The 26,602-nt window shown below is 43.3% G+C and overlaps 2 protein-coding genes across 2 annotated transcripts in view; one reads left to right on the top strand and one right to left on the bottom strand.

Moving 5' to 3' along the window:
- Positions 1–2,062: 2,062 nt before the first annotated feature.
- The window catches only part of LOC101476078 (protein NLRC3), a 39,471-nt gene continuing 14,931 nt past the window's right edge, over positions 2,063–26,602 (top strand). Inside the window, exon 1 of the mRNA XM_076880730.1 lies at positions 2,063–2,193. The gene's annotated coding sequence lies outside the window, so the exon portion shown is untranslated. The remainder of the gene's footprint in view (positions 2,194–26,602) is intronic.
- LOC143415182 (syncytin-A-like) lies at positions 4,467–6,228 on the bottom strand. Its single transcript, XM_076880738.1, has 2 exons — positions 6,023–6,228; positions 4,467–5,886 (listed from the first exon to the last, which is right to left on the bottom strand). Exon 2 carries the CDS (start codon positions 5,623–5,625, stop codon positions 4,570–4,572), a length of 1,056 nt encoding a protein of 351 aa, XP_076736853.1. The 5' UTR covers positions 5,626–5,886; positions 6,023–6,228; the 3' UTR covers positions 4,467–4,569.

The following is a 26,602-nucleotide window of genomic DNA, read 5'->3' as shown; positions in this document are numbered from 1 at the left end:
TTTGAGAGGTGCATAAGCCTCTTTTCAGGACAAAGTCATCTATATGCCTTTGCTTACTAGTAAAATTCTAGTAAAACAGAATGTGACTGCCCACCCTATATGCTCACTGCTCCTCCTCGCTTGTTTTCATCAGCAGCTTTTGTAGGTCATCAGGGAAGTGGCTGCTCAGTGGCGCCCAGTCTTGTTTGCTCCTGGAGTTGTTCCTCCATATTAGCAGGGCTGTCTGGATTGCATCTAAATTTGCTTGCTTCAGTGTCATAAAGCTGTTGGATTTTGTTTGAAATAGTCTTTCAGCACGGCAATTGGAAAGTTGGATCACCTAACGCTCACTGGCACATTTTCTATCCCCCTATCTTCTACCAATGATAGTGCAGTCCAAAGCAATTCATTTTGTCAGAATTTATGACGTTTGTCCGATCGGTGATCGGTGCCTATGCAATCCCCAAAATGCGCTGGCATGATGTCAGGGCAGCATGGGTGCAAGAAACTTCTTTTGCCGATGCCCATGATGCCGCTGTTCTGAGAAACCGACCTACTTTGGCACATCGTTTCTACCCCTATTATAATTTGACGCGACTTCTGACTAATCAACCCCTAACCCCCTGTAAATTAGGGGTTTGTGTTACGCACAGCATATGCACAGAAACAACGGGTAGGATGGTTTGTGAGGTAGGATATATTCCCAGAACACCACCCTTGGTAACAGCCCATGTCACCCATATCAAAAACCACCACTTCGTGTCCCACAGGCTGTCTTGCAGGATGATTGGGAAAAACGGTGACCGACTATGGATTTTAAAGGTTGTATAAAGCACACTGTATATGCAATACAGTGTGCTTTATACAATACAATACATTTAATTTAACTGGACAATGGAATTAAGCTGTGTGTGAACTCTCATTTGTTTGTTGCCAGCTTGAGCCAAACTGGGAACAAGACAGAATTAGAAAAGAGTGTTATTAATCAGAAATGTATTACATATTTATGTAGCTGATAATTCTTGTCCTTTTATTTACAAGAATTTAATATAGTTTTTAGTACTTGGATAAGTTTTAGTGGATTCATTTGAAAAGTTGAGATTAAATGGCATGCCACCAGAATCCAAACTGTCATGGTCCTGAGTCTGAGGACTCAGTGTTTTGTGTTTCGTTATGCTTTTGTTCATTCCGAGTGTGTATTCTGTTGTGATTTTGCCATTTGTTAGGTTTCTGTTCTTTGCCTGCCTGCTTCCACTTCTCTGTGTTCCCTCTGTCTGTCCATGGTGTTATTGTGTCTGCTCATGAGTCTGCCTGTCATGTTCAGTGTCCTGTCTGATTCTCTGTGTCTGTTAGTTTCCTGTTTTATTCTGAAAGTTCATGTCTCATGTCAGTGTGTTCAGTTTTACCTCTCCCCTGTCTCGTTAGCCTTATTGCTCCCAGCTGTGTCTCCCTCCTGTGGCCCATTCCCTGATTACTCCCCGTGTATTTAAGCCCTGTGTTTTCCTGTGCTCTCTGTCGCGTCGTCTGTTTAACGCCGTGTCCGTCTGCATCATTCTGTGTAACCTGGTGTTTAGTCTGCGTCTCGCCGCCATCTTTCATTGTGTATTTTGTTCCTCCCCCTGTGCGTGTTTGGTTTAAGTTGAGTTCTTTAGTTTTCCCCAGTTTAGGTTGGTTTACTCCCCGCTCTGCTCCTCCTGTTTTTGTCCCCTTATCACCTCTGCAAATAAATATTCACTCGCACCCCAGTCAGTGCCTGCATCTTGGATCCTTTACTCAATTCACCGACGCGACCACAAGATGGATCCAGCGGTCTTGGCCGGGGAGAGCGACCTCACACGTGCCCTACGCCTGGTGGACTGGGTAACCCACACCTCCAATGCACGAGCGAAGGTTGTGGGGATAAATGCCGTTGAGGCTATCCTGGCCGGAAATCCTTATCTCCACCAGGTCCGGGGATTTACAGACTTAATCGCTGAGCTGCATAAAGCCCGGGAAGCGGTGCAAGCTCGGGAAGTAGCGGATTCTGCCCAGCAACAATGGACTATGACCGCCACAAAGCATCCGTCTCAGATTCACCCACCGGAGGTTTCATGGCCCGACCCCCCAGAGGATTTTCCCTGCCTGTCGGAGCCGTCAGCGGTGGGGAGGAAACATTCGCGCCACCGGCGCTTCACCCCACAGCCGGATTCAGGGACTCCTGTGCAACCAGCTGTGGTGAGTTTTAAGGACGCTGGTGCTTCTGGGACTGTGTTTTCTGGGGCTGTTCATGGGGAGGGTAAAGACAGTACACGGTGTTTACCTACCTTCGTGGTAACTAACCTCTCACAAGTAACTGACTGTGTTTCATCCACTCCACCACCAACTCCAGTCTCACTTCAACCTGTACATCAGCCTTTAGCCAGTTCATTAGCCCAGCCTGCATCTATTCCATTAGCCCGGTCACCCGCTCCCTCCATACTGGACGCTGTGTCTGTGCCACCCATTTTGAACCCCGTTCCTAGCACCCATTTTGAGCGGAGAGACAAACGCATTAAAACCACTCTAGTTTCTCAGAAACTGGCTAATTTAGAGACTGTTACTCGCCCCAGGGCCTCCCCAGAGGCTGGGTCTCAGCCCCCAGCAGACTCTGGACCCCTGGCGGTCAAGAAGCCAGCTGAGGACCGCACCCAGCCGTCGCTGCCTGAGCAGACTCAATGCTCTGTGCAGCTGCAGTCTGCCATGTGTTTGCCAGAGGCCCGTGTGCCTGCTGGTTCTGTTCTGTCCCTGCCAGAGGTCTCCGCACCTGCTGGTTCTGTTCTGTCTCTGCCAGAGGCCCGTGTGCCTGCTGGTTCTGTTCTGTGTGTGCCAGGGGCTCCAGTGCCCACTGGGTCTGAGACTGTTTTTGCTGGGGGGCCCGAGGAGCCCGTCCAGCCATCAGCTGCAGTCTCATCACCAACTGCAGTCTCATCACCAGCTGCAGTCTCATCACCCTCGCCTGCTGCGGCCTCAGAGTCTTCGGCCTCGCCTGGTCCGGTTTCAGCATCTGCTTTGTCTTCATCCTCGTCTGGTCCAGCCTCCGTGTCTTCATCCTCGTCTGGTCCAGCCTCCGTGTCTTCATCCTCGTCTGGTCCAGCCTCCGTGTCTTCATCCTCGTCTGGTCCAGCCTCTGCATCCTCGTCTGGTCCAGCCTCTGCATCCTCGTCTGGTCCAGCCTCTGCATCCTCGTCTGGTCCAGCCACTGCTTCATCATCCTCGTCTGGTCCAGCCTCCGTGTCTTCATCCTCGTCTGGTCCAGCCTCTGCATCCTCGTCTGGTCCAGCCACCGCTTCATCATCCTCGTCTGGTCCAGCCTCCGCGTCTTCATCCTCGTCTGGTCCAGCCTCCGCGTCTTCATCCTCGTCTGGTCCAGCCTCTGCATCCTCGTCTGGTCCAGCCTCTGCATCCTCGTCTGGTCCAGCCTCTGCATCATCATCCTCGTCTGGTCCAGCCTCTGCGTCATCATCCTCGTCTGGTCCAGCCTCCGTGTCTTCATCCTCGTCTGGTCCAGCCTCCGTGTCTTCATCCTCGTCTGGTCCAGTGTTGGGGGAAAACTCTGTAAAAGACCCAGGAGAAATAAAGACACAATGAGACAAAGTTACTTTCTTTATCAAACGTGTACACGGGTGAGCTGCTAAGGACAACTCACACCATGCACAGTGGATTGGTAATTTTTATAGGCACAGAGCACAGAGACAGTGAGAACAGGATAACAAATAATAAACAGATAAAATAAAACAACTCCATATATGGTGCTAGTCTCGTCAGCAGAGAGCTAGGGAAGATAAAACAATCTAAAACAATATGTCCCAGAAACAAGATGTGTTTGCTGGGAAAGTCTAAAAAGATAATTCTAAACTAATCTAACCATAGGCAAAGGGCAGACAAAAGGCATCATAGAACATTTAAAAGAAGGTAAAGAAACATAGAAACATTTTTCCTGTAACATTCCCTCCTGTTTTAACTTATTTTAAATGTATACAACAATTGTCTGTGAAGGTTATTTATTAAGTATCTTAAGCAATTTTTAAATTTTTCAAAATGTCAGCATAGCAGAAATGGAAGTCATTTGGTCTAAAGAATAAAACAAAAGAAAATAATAAAAAGAAAAACATAGTAAATGAAAATCATAGTAAATGAAATAACAAGTGGAATAAACAAGAAAAAATAATAAAACTACAAAAAATAAAGGATAAAAACCTTATATTTTAAAACGAAAACTACAAAAAATAAAAGGATGAAAACTAAAATGAAAACTTTGTATTTAAAAATGATGAAAACCTAATATGTCAAATGAAAACTTCAAAAAATACAAGGATGAAAACCTTATATTTTAAAATGATGCAAACCTTAAATTGAAAACTTTATATGTAAAATAATGAAAACTTCATATTTAAAATGAAAACTTCAAAAAATAAAAGGATGAGAACTTTATATTTAAAATAAAAAACTTTATGTTTAAAACTGAAGACTTCAAAAAATAAAAGGATGAAAACTTGCATAACCTACTAATGTTTTAATCAGTGCATGATCACTTGACAAGTCATTTTTAATCACCACGTCATTTATTAGCAGCTAGTACAAGTTCTCCTCTAACAGAATTGCAACGGGATGTTGTTCTTCTTCAGGCACGGCAACATAAGCAGTCATTGTAGTTGTTATCATCTGTGAAATCATTACTCTTAGGCATGGCAACACACACAACACTAATATGAGCAGTGCTATCATGATGAGACCTAGAAGGAAAAATGGCTTTGCTACAGCAGCCAGCCATGAACCGCTGAACAGCCAGTCCAGCCAGCTTTGTGCTGTAGCTGCTCCAGGTGTGTGTTCAGTGACATATTTTTGCAGAGCGGTCAAATTCTGCAAAGCTTCATAAATGTCTCCTCCAGTTTCGTATCCATCAGGGATAAAAGTGCAACATGTTTCCCCGATCAGCTTGCAAACTCCTCCTTGTGATGCTGTTAGCAGGTCTAGTGTCAGTCTGTTCTGCAGCACCATCGTTCTGATGGCCTGCTGTTCTCCTGCTAAGGCGGTTCCCAGGGTCTTAGTCAAGTTGATGTGTCGTAGCAGAGCATATCGGTTGATTTCCACATGATCCCGCACCTCGGCAACTCCAATGCCGGGGATCAAGCTCTGTAAGAATTTCACTCCACCTCCCCAGATGCGAAACTCTCCCGGCACTCCAGTGTCCACGGTAATGCCGAAAGAATTGGGTGAGGTGAAGTCCACTTCACGTCTCTGTCGGCGGCTTGGGTGATGTGCAACACGTTGCATGAAGAAAACGTGATCTGATAATTCCACCAGGGCGCACAGACCTCCCCAACCTTCAGGGAGTGACAGATAAGCCTTGTTGCCACATAGGAAGTACCAGTCAGCCAAAACTCTGGTTCCTCTGCTGCTGGGTGCCGTCCGTGCACATCCTGTCTGGTACTGAGTCTTTGTTTGTAGTGGCATTCGGTAGCTGTAGTCGGAGCGACAGTTTAGGCTCATCAGCGTTGTGTCACTGGCACAGGTGGCGTTGATTGAACAGGCCATACACTTCCTCTCGTTCCTTGGTGGGCAGAAAGTGTATATGTACTTACATAGGTGTGTAGGCAGCTCCCCCACTGCCCGTGATCCATTGTTCATCACACATACTGGCAGTTGTGATGCATTCAGTTTGTTCAGTAGAATTACATCAGGCAGTGGGTCTGAGACTTGGGGCCAGGTCAGTAGGTAGGTCTGTCCGGAACAGTTCACATTTGTGAGTGACGATGACCTCCAGGTTGCTTTTGCTGGGATGCTGTAGTTGGCTTTGGACCAAAGAGTACCGTAGCCTGGATGTGTTGCCAGGCCCAACAGGCACCAACTGCGATCTTCAGGTATGCTGTACGGCCACAGGCCAGACGTCTGTGAGGATAGGGGCATATGGGTACATGCATAGCAGTCAGTTTTGTTATTCAAATGAGCTGTAGTGTTCATAAACTGCCACCAGAAGTTAGTGGCGTAGCCATGGGGAAACTTGGTGTACTTTCCTTTGTCATACAGTGTCTGCCTTTTCTCCATATAGCGTGACTTGTTGTCCCTCACGGAAGCAAAGGTGAGGAGCCCGGCCATGGTCAGGGCCGCTGCAGTTGTTAAGAGCCACCACCTCATGACGACGGAACACACCCTCCTGTCGCGAGTAGACCCCCCGGCCAGGAAAGCTGACCCCTCCACCGGGCGAGATCACAACAAGTGGGCAAGCCTGCCGTCAGCTGTGTTTAGATGGCTTCACTGACTCGCCTGCAGTGACTCTGATGGATCCAGGATGGTCGTTCCGCAATTTTGCAAGCGGTCGGTGTAGTGAGGAGGACTTGGTATGGCCCCTCCCACCTGGGTGTGCTCCAGTTTTTCCTTTGGAGCACCTTGATCAGAACCCAGTCACCGGGCTTTAGTCTGCAAGACACTGGAGAAACATCATCAGGTTGTTGATTATGTACAATGATCTCTTTGTTTTCTAACAGCTTAGACATCCATTCTGCTAATGTGTTTTCTCTGATTGCTTTGTCTATTGGTTGACTGGTAATAGGCAGTGGAAACGGCCTGCCATGAATGATTTCAAATGGAGTTAGTTTATGGGAGCCTTGTGTTAAGCGCATCCACATTTTCACTAAACCCAAACATTCAGGCCACGGCCTTCCTGTTTCTGCCATGCATTTCCTGAGCCTTTGTTTTATAGTGCCGTTAGTTCTCTCTACAAGGCCTGCGCTCTGAGGGTGATAAGCACAGTGGTGTTTTATGCTGAAACAGAGTGCTTCAGAGACCTTAGTGATGACATCATTTACAAAATGAGTGCCGTTGTCTGATCGTATCAAAGCTGGGATGCCATATGTGGGTATGAAGTGATTGCACAGGCACTTTGCTACTGAAATTGCATCTGCCTTTTTCACTGGATAGATTTCCGGCCACTTTGAGAACACGTCTATAACCACTAGGGCGTATTTTGACCCTTGACATTCGCTTAGTTCAATAAAATCCATATGAATTGTGTGAAAAGGATGAGGCGGAGTTGGAAAACGGCCTCTTTTTGGTCACAGGTTACCCTGAGCATTATATATTATATTTTTGACACGTCATGCACGTTCTGACAAATTGTTTTGCTGAAGTTTCAAAATTTACAGTGTAGAAATGAGAGTTGACAATACAGGTCATTCCCCCCGATGACAAATGCGTACAGCCATGAGTCACTAATGCCGCCATCTTGTGGAGCGATTTTGGCAACACTGGCTTGCCATAACACATCATTAAATCGTTTGTCAGAACTGCACCGTGTTTTAGCCATTTTGCCTGCTCTGCTGTGCTCGCTGCTTTTTGTTCACTTTGCAACACATCCAGTGGAATCTGATGCGTGTTTACTGCCATCAGTGTCATGTTTGTCTTTTGTGCCGCCTGTTTTGCGGCACTGTCAGCAAAATTGTTGCCTGTAGTAATAAAAGAGCTATCAGTTTTGTGTGCTGCACATTTACACAATGCGAGTTGTTGTGGTAAATTTATTACAGTCAGCAGGCGTTGTAAGAGGCTGGCATGCTGGACTGGCTTACCGGTTGATGTAATCATTCCTCTGTTTTGCCAGAGCTTTGCAAAATGATGCACAGCAGAGAAAACATACTGGCTGTCTGTATAAACGTTTATTTGTTTATCTTTGTGTATTTCACATGCACGAATAACAGCTATCAGCTCAGCGCTCTGTGCAGAATATGAAGAAGAAAGTGGTTTTGCTTCTATTATTCTACTGTCTGTGGTCACTGCGTAACCTACACAATTTCGGCCTGTGTTGTCTTTAGAGGCTGATCCGTCCACAAAGACATCAGTAAAACCAGCTTGTGGCTCAGCATGGATGTCAGGGCGGGGTTTGGTGTCTTTGTCTAATTCTGCATGGCAGTTGTGCACATCTCCATCAGCTGGTGTGCTCACCAGAGTCCCTGGATTCAGTGTGCCACATTTTTCCAGTGTGATGTGAGACTGTGATAGTAAAATGCCTACATACGATAGCTGTCTGGCATGAGTCAGGTAAGAGAGATCGGCTTGCAGCAGTATAGATGTGACAGCATGCGGGACCTTGACAACTAGTTTGTGCCCTAAGACAATGTCTGCTGACTTCTTTACTGCTTCTGTGGCTGCTGCACAGCTTTGGACGCAAGTCGGCAGGCCCGAAATTACAGCGTCTAACTTACACGAGTAGAATGCTAGAGGCCGCTGTTTGTCACCAAAAGCCTGTGTCAGAACTGCCTTCATGTAGCCGGCCCCCCCATCAACATGCAGCACGAAAGGCTTGTCATAATCAGGTAGGGCCAGGACTACATTTGTTTGTAAAGCCACCTTTAGGTTAGTAAATGCTGTGTCTGCCTCTACCGTCCACGTTATTGTGTCGCGCAAAGCGAGGTTTTTGCCATAAATCATGTCTTGGAGTGGCTGAACTGTTAGTGCATACTCTGGAATCCAAGCTCTACAGAAATTACACAAACCTAAAAAACTCATCATCTGTTGTTTTGTTTTAGGTTTGGGTGTGTTTTGCACTGCCAGCTTTCTGGTTCCCAGCAGTGTTTTGCCCTGGCCTGTGAGTGTGTGTCCGAGATATGTAACGTTATCACTCCACAGCTGCAGTTTGTGTTTTGAGACTTTGTGGCCCTGTTCAGCCAAATGCTGTAGCACAGCAAGTGTGTTGTCTCTGCACGCCTGCTGTGTGTGACCGGTTATTAAAATGTCATCTACATACAGCAAGTATTGACCTAACTGTGGGAGCTTACAGCTAGACATTGACTTCTTCAATGCTTCTGCATAGAGGGTTGGGCTATTCTGAAAACCCTGGGGCAAACGAGTGTATGTGTACCTCTGACCCTCAAAGGTGAAGCCAAACAATGGCTGTGAGTCTGGATGTAGTGGAACTGAGAAAAAGGCGTTTGAAAGGTCGATTACTGAGAACCACTGTTCGTTCGGTGTGACCTGATTTAAAATAGTGTGTGGATTAGCAACCACAGGTGGGATTTGTTCAGTCACTTCGTTTATAGCTCTCAGGTCATGTACTAGACGGTATGCACCCGCGATAGCTTTTTTAACAGGAAAGATAGGAGTGTTACAGGTGGCTGTCTTTGTTTTTATTAAAATTCCTGCCTTTTCCATGTCTGCTATCACTGGGCGAATGCCATGTCTAGCCTCAGTAGTGAGTGGGTATTGAGATATCAGTGGTCTGTGTTTTGAGAGAGGTTTTACTCTTACTTCATCTGCATTTTTTATAAGGCCTACATCAGCAGGGCCTGTAGACCAGAGAGTTTTAGGCAGCTGAGCTAGTGCTGCCTGATGTCATTCAGTTAATTGTGCATGTGTTTCAGCGGCATCGGCTAGGTGTACAGCGGGCCTGACTGCGACCAGCCAACCCAGTGTGTGTCGGAAACAACCCGTCCGGCGGCCTTGAAGCCAGCCTTCATGAGTGTCTTCCGTTTTTTCATAAGTGTCTGCTTCAACCCTGGCTAATACTTTTCCTAAATCCTTCCACTCTGAGTCAATGTTATGCGCTACAGACACGTGTGGCTTAGGCATGCGGTTCAAAGCCCTCACGGCTGCTGATTGGATTACAGAACACACTGCATCTCCCGACTTTGTGACATACAGGTGCTGTAAGGTCAAACTCTGTTGCCCTAGCTTCCACACTTGCTGATCATAAAGTGGGTCTGGGCCTGGAGTTTGTTTAAATCTCAACGTGTTGTGATACTCGGTGGGTTTCTGAAAAGAGGATGTGGCGGGTGTATATTTGCGGGCCACATTGTGTAGTTTTGTGAGCTCTGGCAATTCGAGAGTCCAGTAATAATGTGGGACACCGTGGCCTTGAGAGAGACACACGTTGCTGCTGTGTGCCGTGTTAATGCTATCTGGCTCTGGAGTGTTGTCATTTAGCATGCATTCAGCAATCATGCCATTCTCTTCCGGTATCACGCCTATCTTGAGTTTTGTCAGAGCGTCTCTTCCTAGAAGGTTTACTGGGCATGACGGGTCATATATGCATTTAATGAAGCACCTGCGGCCACTTTCTGTATGTATTAGTTCTAAAGGGGCAGTTAGTTGTTGTACAGTGGTGTGGCCTGTGGCTGACTTCACAACTAATGTATCTTTTGAGTACTGTAAGTTCTTAGGTGCCTGCCTCAAAACCGTTTTACATGCTCCTGTGTCGCATAACATTTGGATTGGTTGCCCGTTCACATGGATTAGCAGCGTTGGTTTGTATTCTGACCCTAATAGCAATTGTTCTATGTTAAAAACTTCCCCTCCCTCATCAATGTTCATGTCTTGTGTGCTGTCTAGTCACATGTCGTTGTTCTCCATAGATTCGCCACTGTTTTGCCTGTCATTGTTCCTCCTACTATTATGTGTCTGTGGCTTACTTCTGCACTCTCGTTCAAAGTGACCTTGTTTTCCACAGTTGAAACAGGCATTGTCTCTTTCATATCTGCTGTCTCTGTTTCTGTGTCTGCGGCCTTGCTGTCGATTACCTTGCTTCCCTTTCTGTCTCTGATAGCCTCCCGAAAATGCAAGGAAACCTGTCTCTGAATCTATGGTGAAGACGTCAGCCTTATTTTTCTGTTTGTGCACTTTTGTGGCGTGTTCAGCATGTAACAGGGCATCTGGCAGGTTGCCAGTGTTCATTGTGACCCAATGTTTCTCTACATGTGCTCTGATTGGTGGGAGCAGGCCATTTAGAAATGCATTTTTTAATTGCTGCTGGAATGGCGTTGCATCGCCATCGGCATAATCTAAACCTGAATGCTGCCTAAAAACTGGGCGCAGGCGGTCTAAAAAGTCTGATGCAGTTTCATTTTCTTTCTGTTTCACCTCTCCTATTTTATTGTAGTTTGGCTTGGGGGCCAGCTGTAGTTTCACACGTTCATAGAAGTTATGTAGTTGGCCTTCTAATTCAGGGTCACCTGCACGCAGGGGTTGTGGTCCGTTGCCGACCACTAAAGAATCTAAAGGATTATTAATTGCCCCCCCAGTGAAAGAGCCTTTCACTGAGCCAAACTTCAAACCTAAAAGATCTTGAAGTACCTGGTACATTTCATGACCGTTTAAATACCACTGAGTCCTAATTGCTTCAACTGCTCTCTTCCATGTGTCAAAACCATCATACAGGGGCGGGACATCTTTAAGAACATTTTTGCGATCCTCATGTGACCATGGTCTAAACACAAGAATTGTGGGGTGTGCGTCTTGATGCCCCATAGGTCCAATCGGCTGACCATATCTGGGGTTAGGTGAACTTATTAATGGAAATACTCCTGGGGGGCTTGGGGGGTCAGGCCATATTTCCCTGCCTACATGATCTTCCCCTATATCTGCTTCAGGTGCTTGTGTTAATGACATTTTAGCTAAATCTGCCTGCACTGAACCGTAAGGGTTATTCACAGCTGCATCTTTGTCTGTATGCTTGGGAGTTGATGCAGAGGCAGTAACATAGGGGGGAGGGGCTGCAGCCGTTGCTTCAGGCACCTCACAGCTTTGCTTTTGTTTTTTATTCTGTCTCTTTTCTCTATTCTCAGCACGTCTCTGTTGCTCTTTTTTCCATGCATCTAGGAAAGTTAATTCATTTGTGCGTTTTCCTTTCTTTCTAAGATTTGTGGTTGCACTTATTTCCTTTAATAAGCTATCTTTGAGCTGTGTTAAAGCTGCGGGGCTGCACGTACCCTCCCACCCAGGACATGACGTCTTTTTAGGATTACGCCATCTCCTTGTGCTGATTTTTTCTGCACCTGGATATTTATTTTCTATCCACTGTTCGTCATTAATGAATTTTTGTGTATACTGCCCATTATTGGCAACAGGTTTAGAGGTTTTATTCCCCATTTTTCCAATTTTTTTATTATTTAGTGTATCTTACTTATGTATTTATTTATTTATTTATTTTTATTTATTTATTTATTTATTTATTTATTTATTTATTTATTTATTTGTACACTGGCAATACAGCTGCTATCCACCTTCGCTGGTATGAGGAATGAGAGTGGTTGTTCACACGCCCTTCTACTTTCGGACTATTTCCAAAAGCGGTGTGAACTTTACGAGGCGGAACTCGACCGTTCTCCCAAACCACCAGCACTTCAGCGAACAGCAGTGAAAGAAAAACACAGTAGGAGCGGCTCAGTCTCTTATTGGACCGTGAAAAGTCAGCTTGCTCCGTTAGTTACAACAATACACACATACATTCACATTCACACTTATTCGCGCGATCGGAACCCTTATAATAAGGGGAGCTGCCAGTCTTTCTGTAGACGAGCTACTTATTCCCTTGACCCAGCTGGGGGAGCTACTCAGAGCTCCAAACCTAACCCACAAGAGTGGGGAGCTTCCAGTCGACGAGCTCCAAGCTACCAGCCGACGAGCTACTTTAAACCCACAGAAGTGGGGAGCTTCCAGTCGCGACGAGCTACTTTCGCTATTTTAAATTCCCTGAATTTAAAATACGTTTTTACGCAAGATTGTGTCAGTGTGTCTGTATCTACCTGGTCAGTGTCGCCGGGTCTGGTCCACCTCGATCGGGCCCCACCACCGTGGGTCGCTTTCTAAGAACGTTGGCCAAGACTCGAATTTAACGCCCTTGGTCTTTGACCACACACCTAGTGTGTGGGCTGTCGACAGACGAACAACGTGGACTGGTCACGGAGATGGGACACGATGGAGGTGCTCCGGCTCCGAAGGACCAAGAAATGTTGGGGGAAAACTCTGTAAAAGACCCAGGAGAAATAAAGACACAATGAGACAAAGTTACTTTCTTTATCAAACGTGTACACGGGTGAGCTGCTAAGGACAACTCACACCATGCACAGTGGATTGGTAATTTTTATAGGCACAGAGCACAGAGACAGTGAGAACAGGATAACAAATAATAAACAGATAAAATAAAACAACTCCATATATGGTGCTAGTCTCGTCAGCAGAGAGCTAGGGAAGATAAAACAATCTAAAACAATATGTCCCAGAAACAAGATGTGTTTGCTGGGAAAGTCTAAAAAGATAATTCTAAACTAATCTAACCATAGGCAAAGGGCAGACAAAAGGCATCATAGAACATTTAAAAGAAGGTAAAGAAACATAGAAACATTTTTCCTGTAACATCCAGCCTCCGTGTCTTTATCCTCGTCGCCTGGTCCGGCTCCAGCATACTCATCAGCATCGCCTGGTCCGGCTCCAGCATACTCATCAGCATCGCCTGGTCCGGCTCCAGCATCTTCATCAGCATCGCCTGGTCCGGCTTCTGCTCCAGCATCCTCATCATCCTCGCCTGGTCCAGCTTCTGCTTCAGCGTCCTCATCAGCTTCGTCTGGTCCAGCCTCCGCCTCCGCCTCCGCCTCGTCTGGTCCAGCCTCCGCTTCGCCTGGGGCTGCAGGGGCCACGCAGCCTTCAGGTCCCCTACTACCACCTCCACATCGTCGGTCATCTGCCAGGCCGCTTGTTGGACATCTCCGCCACCGTGGACGCCCTCCTGAACGCCCTCCTGAACGCCGCCACTACCTTCCACGTGGCCGGCCTCCGGACCTGCCCCACTGCCGCTGCCTTTCACACGGTCGGCCCCCGGAACTGAACTGTTTTGGCCTCCGGGTCGGCCCCCTGACCTTGTCCGTCTGGGCCTTTTCGGACTGTGTCCCTCCGTCCTGGACCCCCACCGCCCGCCCTGGCCGGGTCGTTTTCTGTTTTTTGGTTCGTGGGGTTTTTTTTTGGTTTTGGTCCGTTTTTGTGTTTCTGTTGGGCTGTCGGGTGCCAGCCCTTGAGGGGGGGGGGGGGTACTGTCATGGTCCTGAGTCTGAGGACTCAGTGTTTTGTGTTTCCTTATGCTTTTGTTCATTCCGAGTGTGTATTCTGTTGTGATTTTGCCATTTGTTAGGTTTCTGTTCTTTGCCTGCCTGCTCCCACTTCTCTGTGTTCCCTCTGTCTGTCCATGGTGTTATTGTGTCTGCTCATGAGTCTGCCTGTCATGTTCAGTGTCCTGTCTGATTCTCTGTGTCTGTTAGTTTCCTGTTTTATTCTGAAAGTTCATGTCTCATGTCAGTGTGTTCAGTTTTACCTCTCCCCTGTCTCGTTAGCCTTATTGCTCCCAGCTGTGTCTCCCTCCTGCGGCCCATTCCCTGATTACTCCCCGTGTATTTAAGCCCTGTGTTTTCCTGTGCTCTCTGTCGCGTCGTCTGTTTAACGCCGTGTCCGTCTGCATCATTCTGTGTAACCTGGTGTTTAGTCTGCGTCTCTCCGCCATCTTTCATTGTGTATTTTGTTCCTCCCCCTGTGCGTGTTTGGTTTAAGTTGAGTTCTTTAGTTTTCCCCAGTTTAGGTTGGTTTACTCCCCGCTCTGCTCCTCCTGTTTTTGTCCCCTTATCACCTCTGCAAATAAATATTCACTCGCACCCCAGTCAGTGCCTGCATCTTGGATCCTTTACTCAATTCACCACACGACTGCTGTGCAGCCGTGACACAAACAACCAGTTGGCGGCTGTTAGCATGCGGCTAACTGTAAACGCGATCCTTATCTTGTTTATGCAGCGTTTTAAAATCACAATGTTGGCTCTCCACTACATGACAGCTGCCAATGAAGTTACATTTTGGTGAATACTTGCAGTACAACACTGATAGCACCTTTGCTACATCTCTTTAGTAAGAATAAAAAACAACAACAAAAAAAAAAACCATGAGATGATGTGTCGTCCTATGTTTAAGGAGAGATCAATCACGTGTTTGCCCTCTTTCTTTCTTTCTTTGGTGCACTGGGGAGGTGTGGGATACGTACTGCATAAAGTTCCTGAAGTCAAAGTAGGATGAAACGTGGAGCAGTTGGGGAGCTGATCCATCCTTAACGCTCTGGAAGCGACTGCCATCGTTAGTAGTAATGATGTTTATCTACGGCTGGTGAACAGTACATTTGTACTTTACTGTTACCAGCTGGTATTCACTGTCTCACAAAGTTTAATATTTACAGCCTTCAAAAATAAGAATCTTCCGTTGATAAAATTAGTTTCAAGCAGGGGCGATTCTAGGATCAGAGCTTTGGGGGTGCTGAGCACCCAGAGAGCTGCCCAGCCAAGCAAGATAAACTTTACATGTCACGATGAGACTTCTTCCCTGTCTCTTTCAGTCCCTGCATCCTTAAATGTCTCCAGTTGTCCCGAGTTCACTATGACTGTCTCCTTGGTGCATTTAAACACCTGTTCCTCCCTGTCCTTGTCATCTGTTGTCTTCGTCTCTGTTATCAGTCATCAAAATTTTACCATCTCTGTGCAAGTCTGCAAATTTCTTTATTAAATCATAAGATTCTTAAATTCATCAAGTCTCTCTGCCTGGATCCTCGTCACAAAACATGACATCACTGTTTTGTACATTTTAACACAATTGAATCCCCACATTCATGAAAGAAAACCAGAACACTTTTTTGAAAAGTCTGGAACAAAACTAGAGATGGACCGATCCGATATTACGTATCGGTATCGGTCCGATACTGACCTAAATTACTGGATCGGATATCGGAGAAAAATAGAAAATGTAATCCGATCCATTAAATATCACGAAAGCACCTCACAAAACTTGCAACACGCTGTAACTCACCTCAGAACGTTAGCACGTCGGAGCAGTATGCATCACGTGATAGAGCGGCTGTGGCATGCGGGACCTGTCGGTGGTCTGGATAGCATTTGGAGCTTCGCTAGCAACCTGGCATTTCATCTCCGACAAAGTTATCCCCGAGAGAAGTAAAGCAAGTGTGTAAGTCCATCTCTGAATGTTTGTAAAGCATTCCTGTGTTAAGCTTAACAAGCGACTGCCTCTCGCTCTCCGGCTGCTACTTCAATCGTGAAACTGATCAGCTGATCGGGTTTTCTGTCGCGAGTCCGTCTCTCTTGTTTGTTTTTGGTCCACTTTGCGCCAGAAAGAGGAAACCAGCGGCTGAACAACAGCAGCACGTTTAAGCTTGATAAGCTGTTGTTACAATTTATTTAATATTACTTTCTACACCAGGATCTTTTTCTACGTAGCTGACGGCTGGTAACTGTGCAGGGGCGGATCTAGCAAAGTTTAGCCAGGGGGGCCGATAGGGCATTAACTGGGAAAAGGGGGCACAAAGACATACTTTTCTTTCTTATTCTCATTTAAAATGTCGAGCTGTTAATAAATAATTATCTTACACCCAAAGTTTTAATTTGATGTAAAATGAATAGAAGTCAATTACTGTATATAGTGACTATAAAGTCTAATATATATATACCCTAGTAAGCTATAGTACTTTTTACTTTGGGAAGGTACCATCTGTGCAGTCTGCAATTTTGTTGAAGAAAGATGTTGAATCTATTTAATATTTCTTGAAAAATAATTGATTTCTGTGCATTTTCTTTCACACTGCATCAAATTAAGGTTGATTACGTCGATTAAGCATCATGAGGTGGAGCGTGAGGGGTGGTTCCCTATTTTTTATTTATTTATTTTTGTTGTTGCTGGGAGTTGGAACCCTATTAGTTAGGTTGCTTAATATTTACGCTAAGTACTCTTTAAAATACCAGAATAGGGAGGATGGTGTAGGTCTAAGTTTATTAGATTGATCAGTATTGCTGAACTATGAAATATTTTTTTTGTATACAGGTATAACAGAATAGCTTTAGTGTAGTTGTTGTTTTAAACTTGAGTATGAACTTGCAGACTTGCAAAATGCAGCAAGATATTTTAAAAAACAGTTTTGTTGATTAAAAAACACTATATCGGATTCATATCGGTATCGGCAGATATCCAAATTTATGATATCGGTATCGGTATCGGACATAAAAAAGTGGTATCGTGCCATCTCTAAACAAAACCATCAAATCTGATAAAGGTTATTTAAATTCTGCAAAAGAAGAATGTATTGGAATAAAAAAAAAAATATATATATATATATATATATATATATATATATATATATATATCTATATCTATATATATATATATATATATATATCTATATCTATATCTATCCTAACCGTAATTACTGGGGGTGGGGGGGACAATGAATGACACCAATAGTGAGTAAAAATTCAAATTCAAATTTTATTTGTCACACACACACAACCATACACAGTATGACATGGGGGTGAAATGCAAAAAGTAAACAGTATAATACAGATACATAAAAAACACTCCCAAAACAGAATAAATTATTACAAAATATTAATAAAAAACTATTAAGATGGAGGCAACTTTGCCTGTGGTACAATGTATTCAGTGTATGAAAAAATCTTTACTGCAGATACTAATTTTACTAATTTAATAATAATAATTTTGTGTTTAAAGGTTTATGACTTTCATGCTTTCATAGTGGTACTTAGGAGAGCTTGACATTTTTATCAGGTGGTACACACTGTAAAAAGTTTGAGAAACACTGATAAGTGTATGTGTGCTTTTAAAAAACATTTAAAGCTGCAGTACAGAATCTTTGAAACAAGCTTAAAACATTTTTAGAATATAAACAGAGCATCTGCTTCTCTTTACAGCTCCTCACTCCACCAGGGCTGTTTGGCACTTTCTGATAGTGTGCAAATGTGATGTACGTACTGCGGCAGTCATACAGACAACTGGACGGTCCAAAAGTTGGCCGACCTATTACTGGCTGAGGTTTCAGTAGAGTTGTGGCTGAACCACATAAAAATATATCATTAATTTTAATCTCCGCAATCAATGATAATGTTTTGTTGGAATGTTGTTAAAGAGGGTCAAAAATGTTTCAACCCAGTTTGTTTTGCAGATTCTGTGTAGCAGCTTTAATATAGGGAGGACACAACTTCCAGATTGTGTGAAATCAGTTTTTTCTCTTTGTCAGTTTAACAGTTTCTGTTTTGCCTGTCACTGTTCCCTGTCTGTTTTCTTACCTGGATCTTTCTGACCTTGTACTTTCTCCTCCTGTAGCAGTCCCTCGGACCAAGGAAGAAATAGAGAGAGCCTCGACGGGTGCAGTAATTTTTACTTTGAGATTCATTCAGAATCTAACAGTGCTGAGGTGCGCCAATGCACCGTGAAAACTAAACAGAAACACAAAATACATTTTCTTAGACGCTTATTACAAATATGAACTCAAATAAAGCAGAAAATACAACAAAATATCAATTAAGCAAACAAATACAACTTAAAACATGTACCTCGCTCCGCATTCCAAGGGCTGCAAATTGTTAATTTCGCTAGAGTCCGGTATCACGCTGCTTTGCGCTTCATTGAGAGCTGCCTACTGGGACATGTGCGCCACAAAACCGGTCTGAGCTGGAAGTGCAGCTTGCCGCTAACTAAGCAACAGAGCCCTCTACTGCAGTGGTCCCCAACCTTTATTGCGCCACGGACCGGTTTATGCCCGACAATATTTTCACGGACCGGCCTTTAAGGTGTCGCGGATAAATACAACAAAATAAAACGAGTACCGGTACCGAAAAAAAGAAGATTTACTCATAACACACATGAAAAGACCAAGGAAAACCGAGTTAACGATAAAAACGATAACAAAATAACGCTGAAAACCGATAAAAACCTTGAAAACCATACATTTCACACCTGAGCCTCAACTCTCGCGGCCCGGTACCAAACGACTCACGGACCGGTACCGGTCCGAGGCCCGGGGGTTGGGGACCGCTGCTCTACTGGACAGTACGCGTAGCTGTTCAGGCTTAGATCAATAAACAAAACGGGACCTTTACACCTCCCCTCTTTGGACTGACAATCATACACAAGTAGATTCAATTAGATGAAAAATTACATTAATATGAAAAAAATTCTATTAAGATCACTAACAAAAAGTCCTCTCTCAGTGTACTTTAAACCAAAAGGCAAATAACCAAACCACATGAACATCTAATAAAAGATATAAACATTGAAACACTGATCCAACATTATTCTTGATTGATGGATCATTTGATTTTACACTTTTACCTGAATGTGGCTCCTTTTCTTAAAAAAAAAAAAAAAACTTCCTTATATCCATTATGAACCTGGCTGTCTCTGTGTACACACACACACACACACACACACACACACACACACACACAATAGGAGTTATCAGGTTAATGGGCATTCAGTCAGTCAGCTAGTTAGTATCCATTTCCAACAGGACAGTGGTAACAACAGTAGGCTACGGACAATTTAAAGTTTTAGATTTTAAATAGGCTGTATATATTTCAATGGGAGCAACAGGACGGTCAAATGTCGCTGATTTTACTACAGAGTAGGACGGATTGTAGGGTAGCAAATATTGTCGGAAAAGTTTTCAACACTGCAGGTTACCTGGTGTAATGTTTTTCAGTTAAAAAGAAACATGGCCTGACGCCTACCTAACTATATAAAAAGTAACTGAAGGTTAAATGCAGTTAATATGTCTTGTTTTAAGCCAGGCACTTACACCTCCGCTCCGCTGCGTCTCAGCCACCATCGCTCTGGCAGCAAGGGTGCTGGAGAGCTGGAACAAACCATTCTTCTTTTTTTTTGGGGGGGGGGGGGGGTAAATTTAAGTAAATATACTTTTGTTGTTAAAATGTTACGTCTCAACCAAGTGCTTCAGCACCCCCAAAAATGGGCTAAAATCGCCCCTGGTTTCAAGTGCTAACAAAGGGTCAACGTATGTTAAATGTATTTTTTCACCTTTCTGAAATTTTGAGTGGCTTCTTTCTGCCTCATATCTCGAAATGATGCATTATGTTCACCTGTTGGATAGACTGTAACATCCTTCATATAGTAATTCATCTCTTTCTGTCTGTAATTTAAATTTTGTGAGGCTTTCATGTTGTCCTCTTGTGATTTTTGGACTAATTTGAGGTTCATTATGTTTATGAATTTTGTAATGCAAACCTTTGTGGCTCCTCAGTGCAGTTGTACCTGCCATTTTAATGTCCTTATGTATCAAAAAGCCAGTACAAAATACGATCCCATCTCTGTGATCCACTGCATAAAATCGCTGTCCCCTTCCTGATTTGCTCTTTTCTTTTCTTTGCATGTTCTTCACATCATCTCATCAAGCAAATTTAAATATCAGACAAAGATAGCGCAAACACAGCATGGAGTTTCTAACTGAAGGTGTTTGTTATCAAGTGGCCTAGTCAATCAAGCTCTGACTGGAATCTTGAAAACCCTCCAATGTGACTGAATCTGATCTGCAAAGATGAGTGGTCCAAAATTCCTACACAGCGCTGTAAAAGACTCTTTGCCAGTTATCACAAGTGCTTGAATGCAGTTGTTGCTGTTAAGGGTGGCCCAATCAGTTATTAGATTAAAACAAACAATGTTTTTCACACAGTGCCGTGTAGGCTTGGATTTTTCCGCCTCCCGTTAATATTAAGCGCCTTCATGTATAACCTGTATTTTGTGTTTAGTTGTGTTATCACTGTCTGATTTTTCTCTCCCCCTGTTAGGCAAACTTTAATTGGATTAGAAAAAAAATCTAAGAATGCTTCTTATTTCCATAAAAATGGCATGTAAAAGCCTTTGCTTCTGGTTCTGGCCCTTCATAATAAAAGCCTACTGGCTGCTTTGACGGTTTTATTTTATCCAAATCTAGAGTCAACTGTGGTATCTATCAGCATCTATGCGCTGTGCTCCACTCCAACGTGTTTGCTTATATTAAAGTGAGGGACGTGAGAGGGCAGAATATCGTTGGTGAACCGGGGTGGTTTCCTCCCCCCTCCCGCCTGTTCAGCCTCCTGAGCAGCTCACGCGCCTTTTCAGTCTTTCAGATGTGGAGCGCAGAGTCTTCTTTCTCTTCTTCAATGTATGAATCAACAGTAAGCTTAATTTTTCTCTTTCGTTAATTACGTCTTGATCTAATTAATGTTTGGAGTTGTTCAGCTTGTGTTTTATTGGAAAGTTTCTGTGACTTTTATTCTAAAGGGCCATGTGGTCAGAAAGAGTATAAGAAAAATACGTCATACTTAAAGTTAGTTTTATATTATTATATGTTTAATATATTATGTTGTTTGAGTGCAGTGCTTTGAGATCCTGCTTTATTACTTGGAGTTAAGTTGCCTTTAACCGTCTTATAAAGTCAAACACACCTGGCTTTGGCAACAGTTTGCCTCCAGGGGTTTTGGCACAATCACGATTTTATCAGAGATACAATTTAAAAAAAAAAAAAAGCAACAATTTAAAAGAGGTGAGCTTTTCGATGAGGTTACCGCTTAACATTTGCTGGTAAAAGTAAAAAAAAAAAAAAAAAAAAGACACACAAGAAATGATGAAAGATGATGATGAAAGAGACGGTGCGCCCTGAAGTGGGGCACATTAGAGTGGGCCGTGACCGTTGCCGGTTACTGAGATGGTTTCTGTTTGCGGGTGAGTGTGGGTTTCACTCCATTAAAGCAAACAAACGAACAGAGATCAGGCAAAGACAGAACACACAAACTTGTGGAGATGCGCACTCTTTGGATGATACTAAAAACCGTTCATTTTCATACAAATCCTTCCTACAAAATAGTTCAACTTTAGACAGCAACAGCCCAGCAAAATGTGATTGAAACCCTGACCACCTGTAGTATTTGCCAAAAAAACGAGCCAGAAGAATATTCCTGTTGCAAAAGCTGCAGTTAGTTTATGGTAAAGTGGCTTTTTCTTTTTATCAAAGGGTAAAAATTATTTTTGATATTAAAAATGTTAAATAAAGCACATTTTTTAGATATTAAAAAATGTGCTTTTAAGAGCGATCTGTCCGGGAGGGACTTTAAGTGGTATGGTACAATAACGCATAGCCACAAATATACTTGTAAAACAGGTAGTTTCTTAATTTTATATAAAACCCTTTCGTTAATCATGTTCAGTCTATTTAGTAACAGAAGTAAAGACAGACATAAAAACACTTCGGAAGTGACTTTTTGGCACAAGCTGAACTGTAGACGGACAGACGGCTGCCCGTGGGAGTTATTTGTTAAAGAAAGCATTTTTAAAATTAAAAAAAAAAAATCACAGACACATTCTGACGAATCGCAACAGCCCACTTCACTTTTACAGATTCTTGTTTGAACCTAAACAAACGTGTCACAGATCAGAGCCAAAGCTTTTGTGAAATTGAATTCCTCGCCCAAATCCGGAACTGCGAGTGGTTTCCGCGTAAGACAGAGGACGCCTCATGACATCTCTTGCAAAAATAAAAATTAAAAAAGATAAAAAAAAAAGAAGGAATTGAATGTTTGTTTGTTTTTTATTTTATTTATTTCTTTTTGTGAGAAGCCTTAAACCAATAGGGTTAGTTCTTGAACAAAATCGCACTGCAGAGGGGCTAGAGGGGCTTGAGCACCCGCCCCTTTCCTGATGGGTGCCCAAAGTGCCCTTTTATTGAGGCAACTTTTAAAAAAATTATTATTATTATTATTATTATGTGTGTGGGCGTGCGGAGTCCTGTCTGTTCGCCCTTGACGGCAGAACGCGCTGGTTACGAGCCGGGAACGAGCTCACAAAGAGCACGCGCATTTTTAGCGGTCCGGTGTTCCAGATCTACTGGCGTTTAGATCAACTGGCGTTGGTCGAACAGATGTGTGGCAGTCTTGCGTTTCAGTAGCTACTACCGACAAACCAGCAAAAAAACGCCAAATGTGTCATCTGTGACACTTGTGAGGTTGTCTCAAACACACTCCGTCAGTCTTGATGCTGTTGAACAACAAAATGTTTAAAAATGTGGCGAGTTTATCTGGTGATATCCTCATGCGCGACGCGATCGCGAAAACAGCAAACAAGTAACACCACGCCGATGTTGTTCACAGGACAGCAAGAGTAAACGATCGGGAGACTCTTGTCGTCGTTATCGTTCCCCTCGCACGGTTTATTTCTCCGAATTCAGCGTTTTTGCTTCACAACTACAGCGTGCTGTTTACTTTGTGCACTAACATGGAGTCGGGTCAACCAGCGCCACCTCTGGCCAAGTGCCACAGCCTACAGCCAGATCAACTGGTGACACATCTGCACCACGTTTGAATTCGTGTCATGCACATTTGTACCTTTCAATTGTGTCTGTTTGTGCGTCATGCAAATAAACCTTTGAAATGAATGAAATGATATCATGTATTTATTATCAGCCTACATTTGTACAAAATGCCAAATGACATACACATAAGAATCACCATCCTGATATCAATACTTTTGCCCATACGAAAAATGTCGTGAACACACTAATATTTCACCAGTGTTGTAACATCACATGTCGTTAGCGTAGTCTGTCTGTGTCTTCCCTCTGCAAACAAACATGTTAGAGTTGGTTGTGATATACAGTCTGCATAAGTGTGGTCAATCTAATAAACATTTATAAGGAGATGGCAGTTACTGTGAATGTATAGCAGTTACACAGTGATTAGTAATAAACAGTCAGACAATGACCCTGACAATCTCATTCAATCTTGCAGATTGCACCTTCTGTGGAAAGTGGTACCACACGGTGTGTGTGGACTTCCCCTGTGCAGAAGGCGACTACAAATGTTGTGGGTGCTAAATAAACAGAAAAAATTGATCCCTGTTGTCTTTGCTTACCGATCGTTTTTAGTGTTGACAATCCACATTGCTGGCATTGCATCTTTCAACATGTTTGTGGGTAGATTTGGATGTACCAGGGGTAAGTGCAGCCACTCAGCCTCTACTCAATGTGATCATAGCAGCAGGTGCAGATGTGTCACAAGTTAATCTAGTAGTGGGCTATGGTCATGTGTTAGTGGTGGGAACAGTCATATCCACTCACTCTCACTGGCTGTTTATTACTAATCACTGTGTAACTGCTGTGAATTCACAGTAACTGCCGTCTCCTTACAAATGTTCATTAGATTAACCACACTTATACAGACTGTATATAACTCCAGCCATGTTGATGAATTGCCTATATTGGCTGGAAATATTCATTTTCAGGGAAAAGACACAGACAGACGATGCTTACAGGATGTGATGTTACAACACTAATGAAATATTGATGTGTCATATTTGTCCAAGGTGTATTTCATTGTTATGGAAAAAGAGAATATTAAAATCATGATGACCAATTGGAGTGGTGATTTCTATGACTTTGTGTATATAATTTGGAATTTTGTACAAATGTAGGCCAATAAGGAATATATGATATCATTTCATTCTTTTCAAAGGTTTATTTGCATGACGCACAAACAGACACAATTGAAAGGTACAAATGTGCATGACACTTATTCAAACGTGGTGCAGATGTGTCACAGGTTGATCTGGCTGTAGGCTGTGGCACTTGGCCAGAGGTGGCGCTGGTTGACTCGACTCCATGTTAGTGCACAAAGTAAACTGCACGCTGTAGTTGTGAAGCAAAAACGCTGAATTCGGAGAAATAAACCGTGCGAGTGGAACGATAACGACGACAAGAGTCTCCCGATCGTTTACTCTTGCTGTCCTGTGAACAACATCGGCGTGGTGTTACTTGTTTGCTGTTTTCGCGATCGCGTCGCGCATGAGGATATCACCAGATAAACTCGCCACATTTTTAAACATTTTGTTGTTCAACAGCATCAAGACTGACGGAGTGTGTTTGAGACAACCTCACAAGTGTCACAGATGACACATTTGGCGTTTTTTTGCTGGTTTGTCGGTAGGAGCTACTGAAACGCAAGACTGCCACACATCTGTTCGACCAACGCCAGTTGATCTAAACGCCAGTAGATCTGGAACACCGGTCACAGCTGCTGGCTACCTGTGTAAGGCTGTCATGGGTCTGTAGCTCTGTCACCGTTTTAGGGAACAAATTTAGTTTTAAAGTAAGTTTCCGGCTTTTCCTGCCTTTCTGGAGGGATTATATTTCACAAAAAAACGGTCTAATGTGCATGTCCACATAATTATGCATTATTATAATTATAATATATTTTTAAAAAAGCAGATTATATTAGATTTCTATTTTAAATAAGACAAAATTTGGATTTTACAGCAGTAAAATGATTGTATCTCTACAGTTTAAAAATGTAATAAGCTTTGCCCTGCACAGAGTGGATAGTGAAACAAATGGAATCATCATAATGACATTATTTCATATTTATTACTTCCCCCTCCTCTTTGCTTTATTATTGTAGCTCTAGTAATAAATAATAATGTAAGGATTCTGGATCAGCACCGAGATGCCCATAGTATATACAGTACTCTGAAGAAGGTCTAAAATGTCACTGTGTGTGCGTGCGTGTGTGTGTTTTATTTAGCTGGATTTAAAAAAATATTACTCATGACATAACATTGTCCAGACATGGCTGGTAAGGACATGAGGAGGAAACAGTAGGAGCTGTATGAGGCTACTAAAGGCAGTGCTATAACATTTTTCTGTCATCATTTTATTATAGATTAAGTGCTGGAGTTGTTAGGTGTGGATAATTAGATTATAGTTTATTGCAATAGCAAGTTGTGCCTTGTTCTCACATAGACAGCAAGTGGAGAGTGATATATGAAATGATGGGAAGGAAGGAAGAAGAGAAGCAAAGAGTGATTCACAGGCAGAGCCTAAATTATTTCTCACAGTTTTTCGTTGCCTTATGGTTCCAAGCGCTGTCACCAATCTTTGCATTTTGTTATTATCTCATGACACTTGTTTAATCAGCTACCATCTCTCCTATGGACTTTTTAATGTCTACAGTCTCAGATCAACACAGCCCTGCCCTTCCCATATTAGATTCTTGATGAATGTGTGTTGTTGTTATTCGGCCTGGTTCAATGTGCCCCTTTTTAACTTTGAGCACCCGCCCCTTTAAACCTCTCTGCACGTCCCTGGTCAGGTGTGAAAAGGCCTGCAGAGAAATCGTTTCAGAGAGCCAAATGGGCCGGAGTGGTGTTCAGCTGTGTGTTTGAGGTAAAATGGGATTTTAAAAATGTATTATCATTTCCATGTGACTCAGCACAGGTGCACGATTTCAACTATGAGCGCACTTGTTGCCAAATGCAGTGATCCGATCGGTCAGATCTGTTTATGCGGATCCGACAAACCGTGAAAATGGAGTTTGTTTCGAAAAATAAAGGTAAAAAGAAATCGTCCAGTGAAATTACGCGGTCGGTGTGAAGGTCTGCAATAAGAATGGTCAGAAAAAATATTTTTAACGCGGGAAATATTCGGAATGATTTACGCGTCCTCGTTTTATTTCTTTTCTACCACTTCAACTAGATCAGAAGAATAAGCTGCAGACCCACATGTGTGAGGCTGTGAGCTCTAATTTGAAACAAACTGCGCCCTTTGTTCTTTTGTTGAAAATTCTATTTTCACATTGTATACAGTATATCTTTTTCTTCTAATCGATAAAGAGCAACTGAATATCTCGGCAAAGGCATGAGAGCAGAAAACAAATATTAAACACAAACCTCCTTTTGCCACAAAGTCTTGTCGACCCTGGAGCTGGTTGCTGTCACTTTGGGACTATTTTTCATCCATGCAAACGCCAGGATTTCTATTTTGGATGAACCAGTGTAATTTGGGTTTTGAACCGAATGTTTTTTGTTTTAAAAATATATATTTATATTTGCAATACTTGATTTAATTTAGTTGTGAAGAAGAGAGCACAAACAGGGTGGAGACGAATGTCTCTGGGGGATTTGTGAAAGAAGAATCAGAGAAAGAATGAAACGGAAAGGTTTGCAGAAGTGAGACCTGCTGTGATGTGGAGAC

This window comes from Maylandia zebra, linkage group LG23 (assembly GCF_041146795.1).
Source record: "Maylandia zebra isolate NMK-2024a linkage group LG23, Mzebra_GT3a, whole genome shotgun sequence".
NCBI classification, from domain to species: Eukaryota; Metazoa; Chordata; class Actinopteri; order Cichliformes; family Cichlidae; genus Maylandia; species Maylandia zebra.
Note: the sequence above shows the minus strand (reverse complement) of the source record. Positions and strands in the feature narration are given on the sequence as shown.

What these genes read in the sequence shown, in the direction of transcription:
- LOC143415182 (XM_076880738.1), bottom strand. Translation starts at nt 5,625, where the DNA reads ATGAACAATGGATCACGGGCAGTGGGGGAGCTGCCTACACACCTATGT.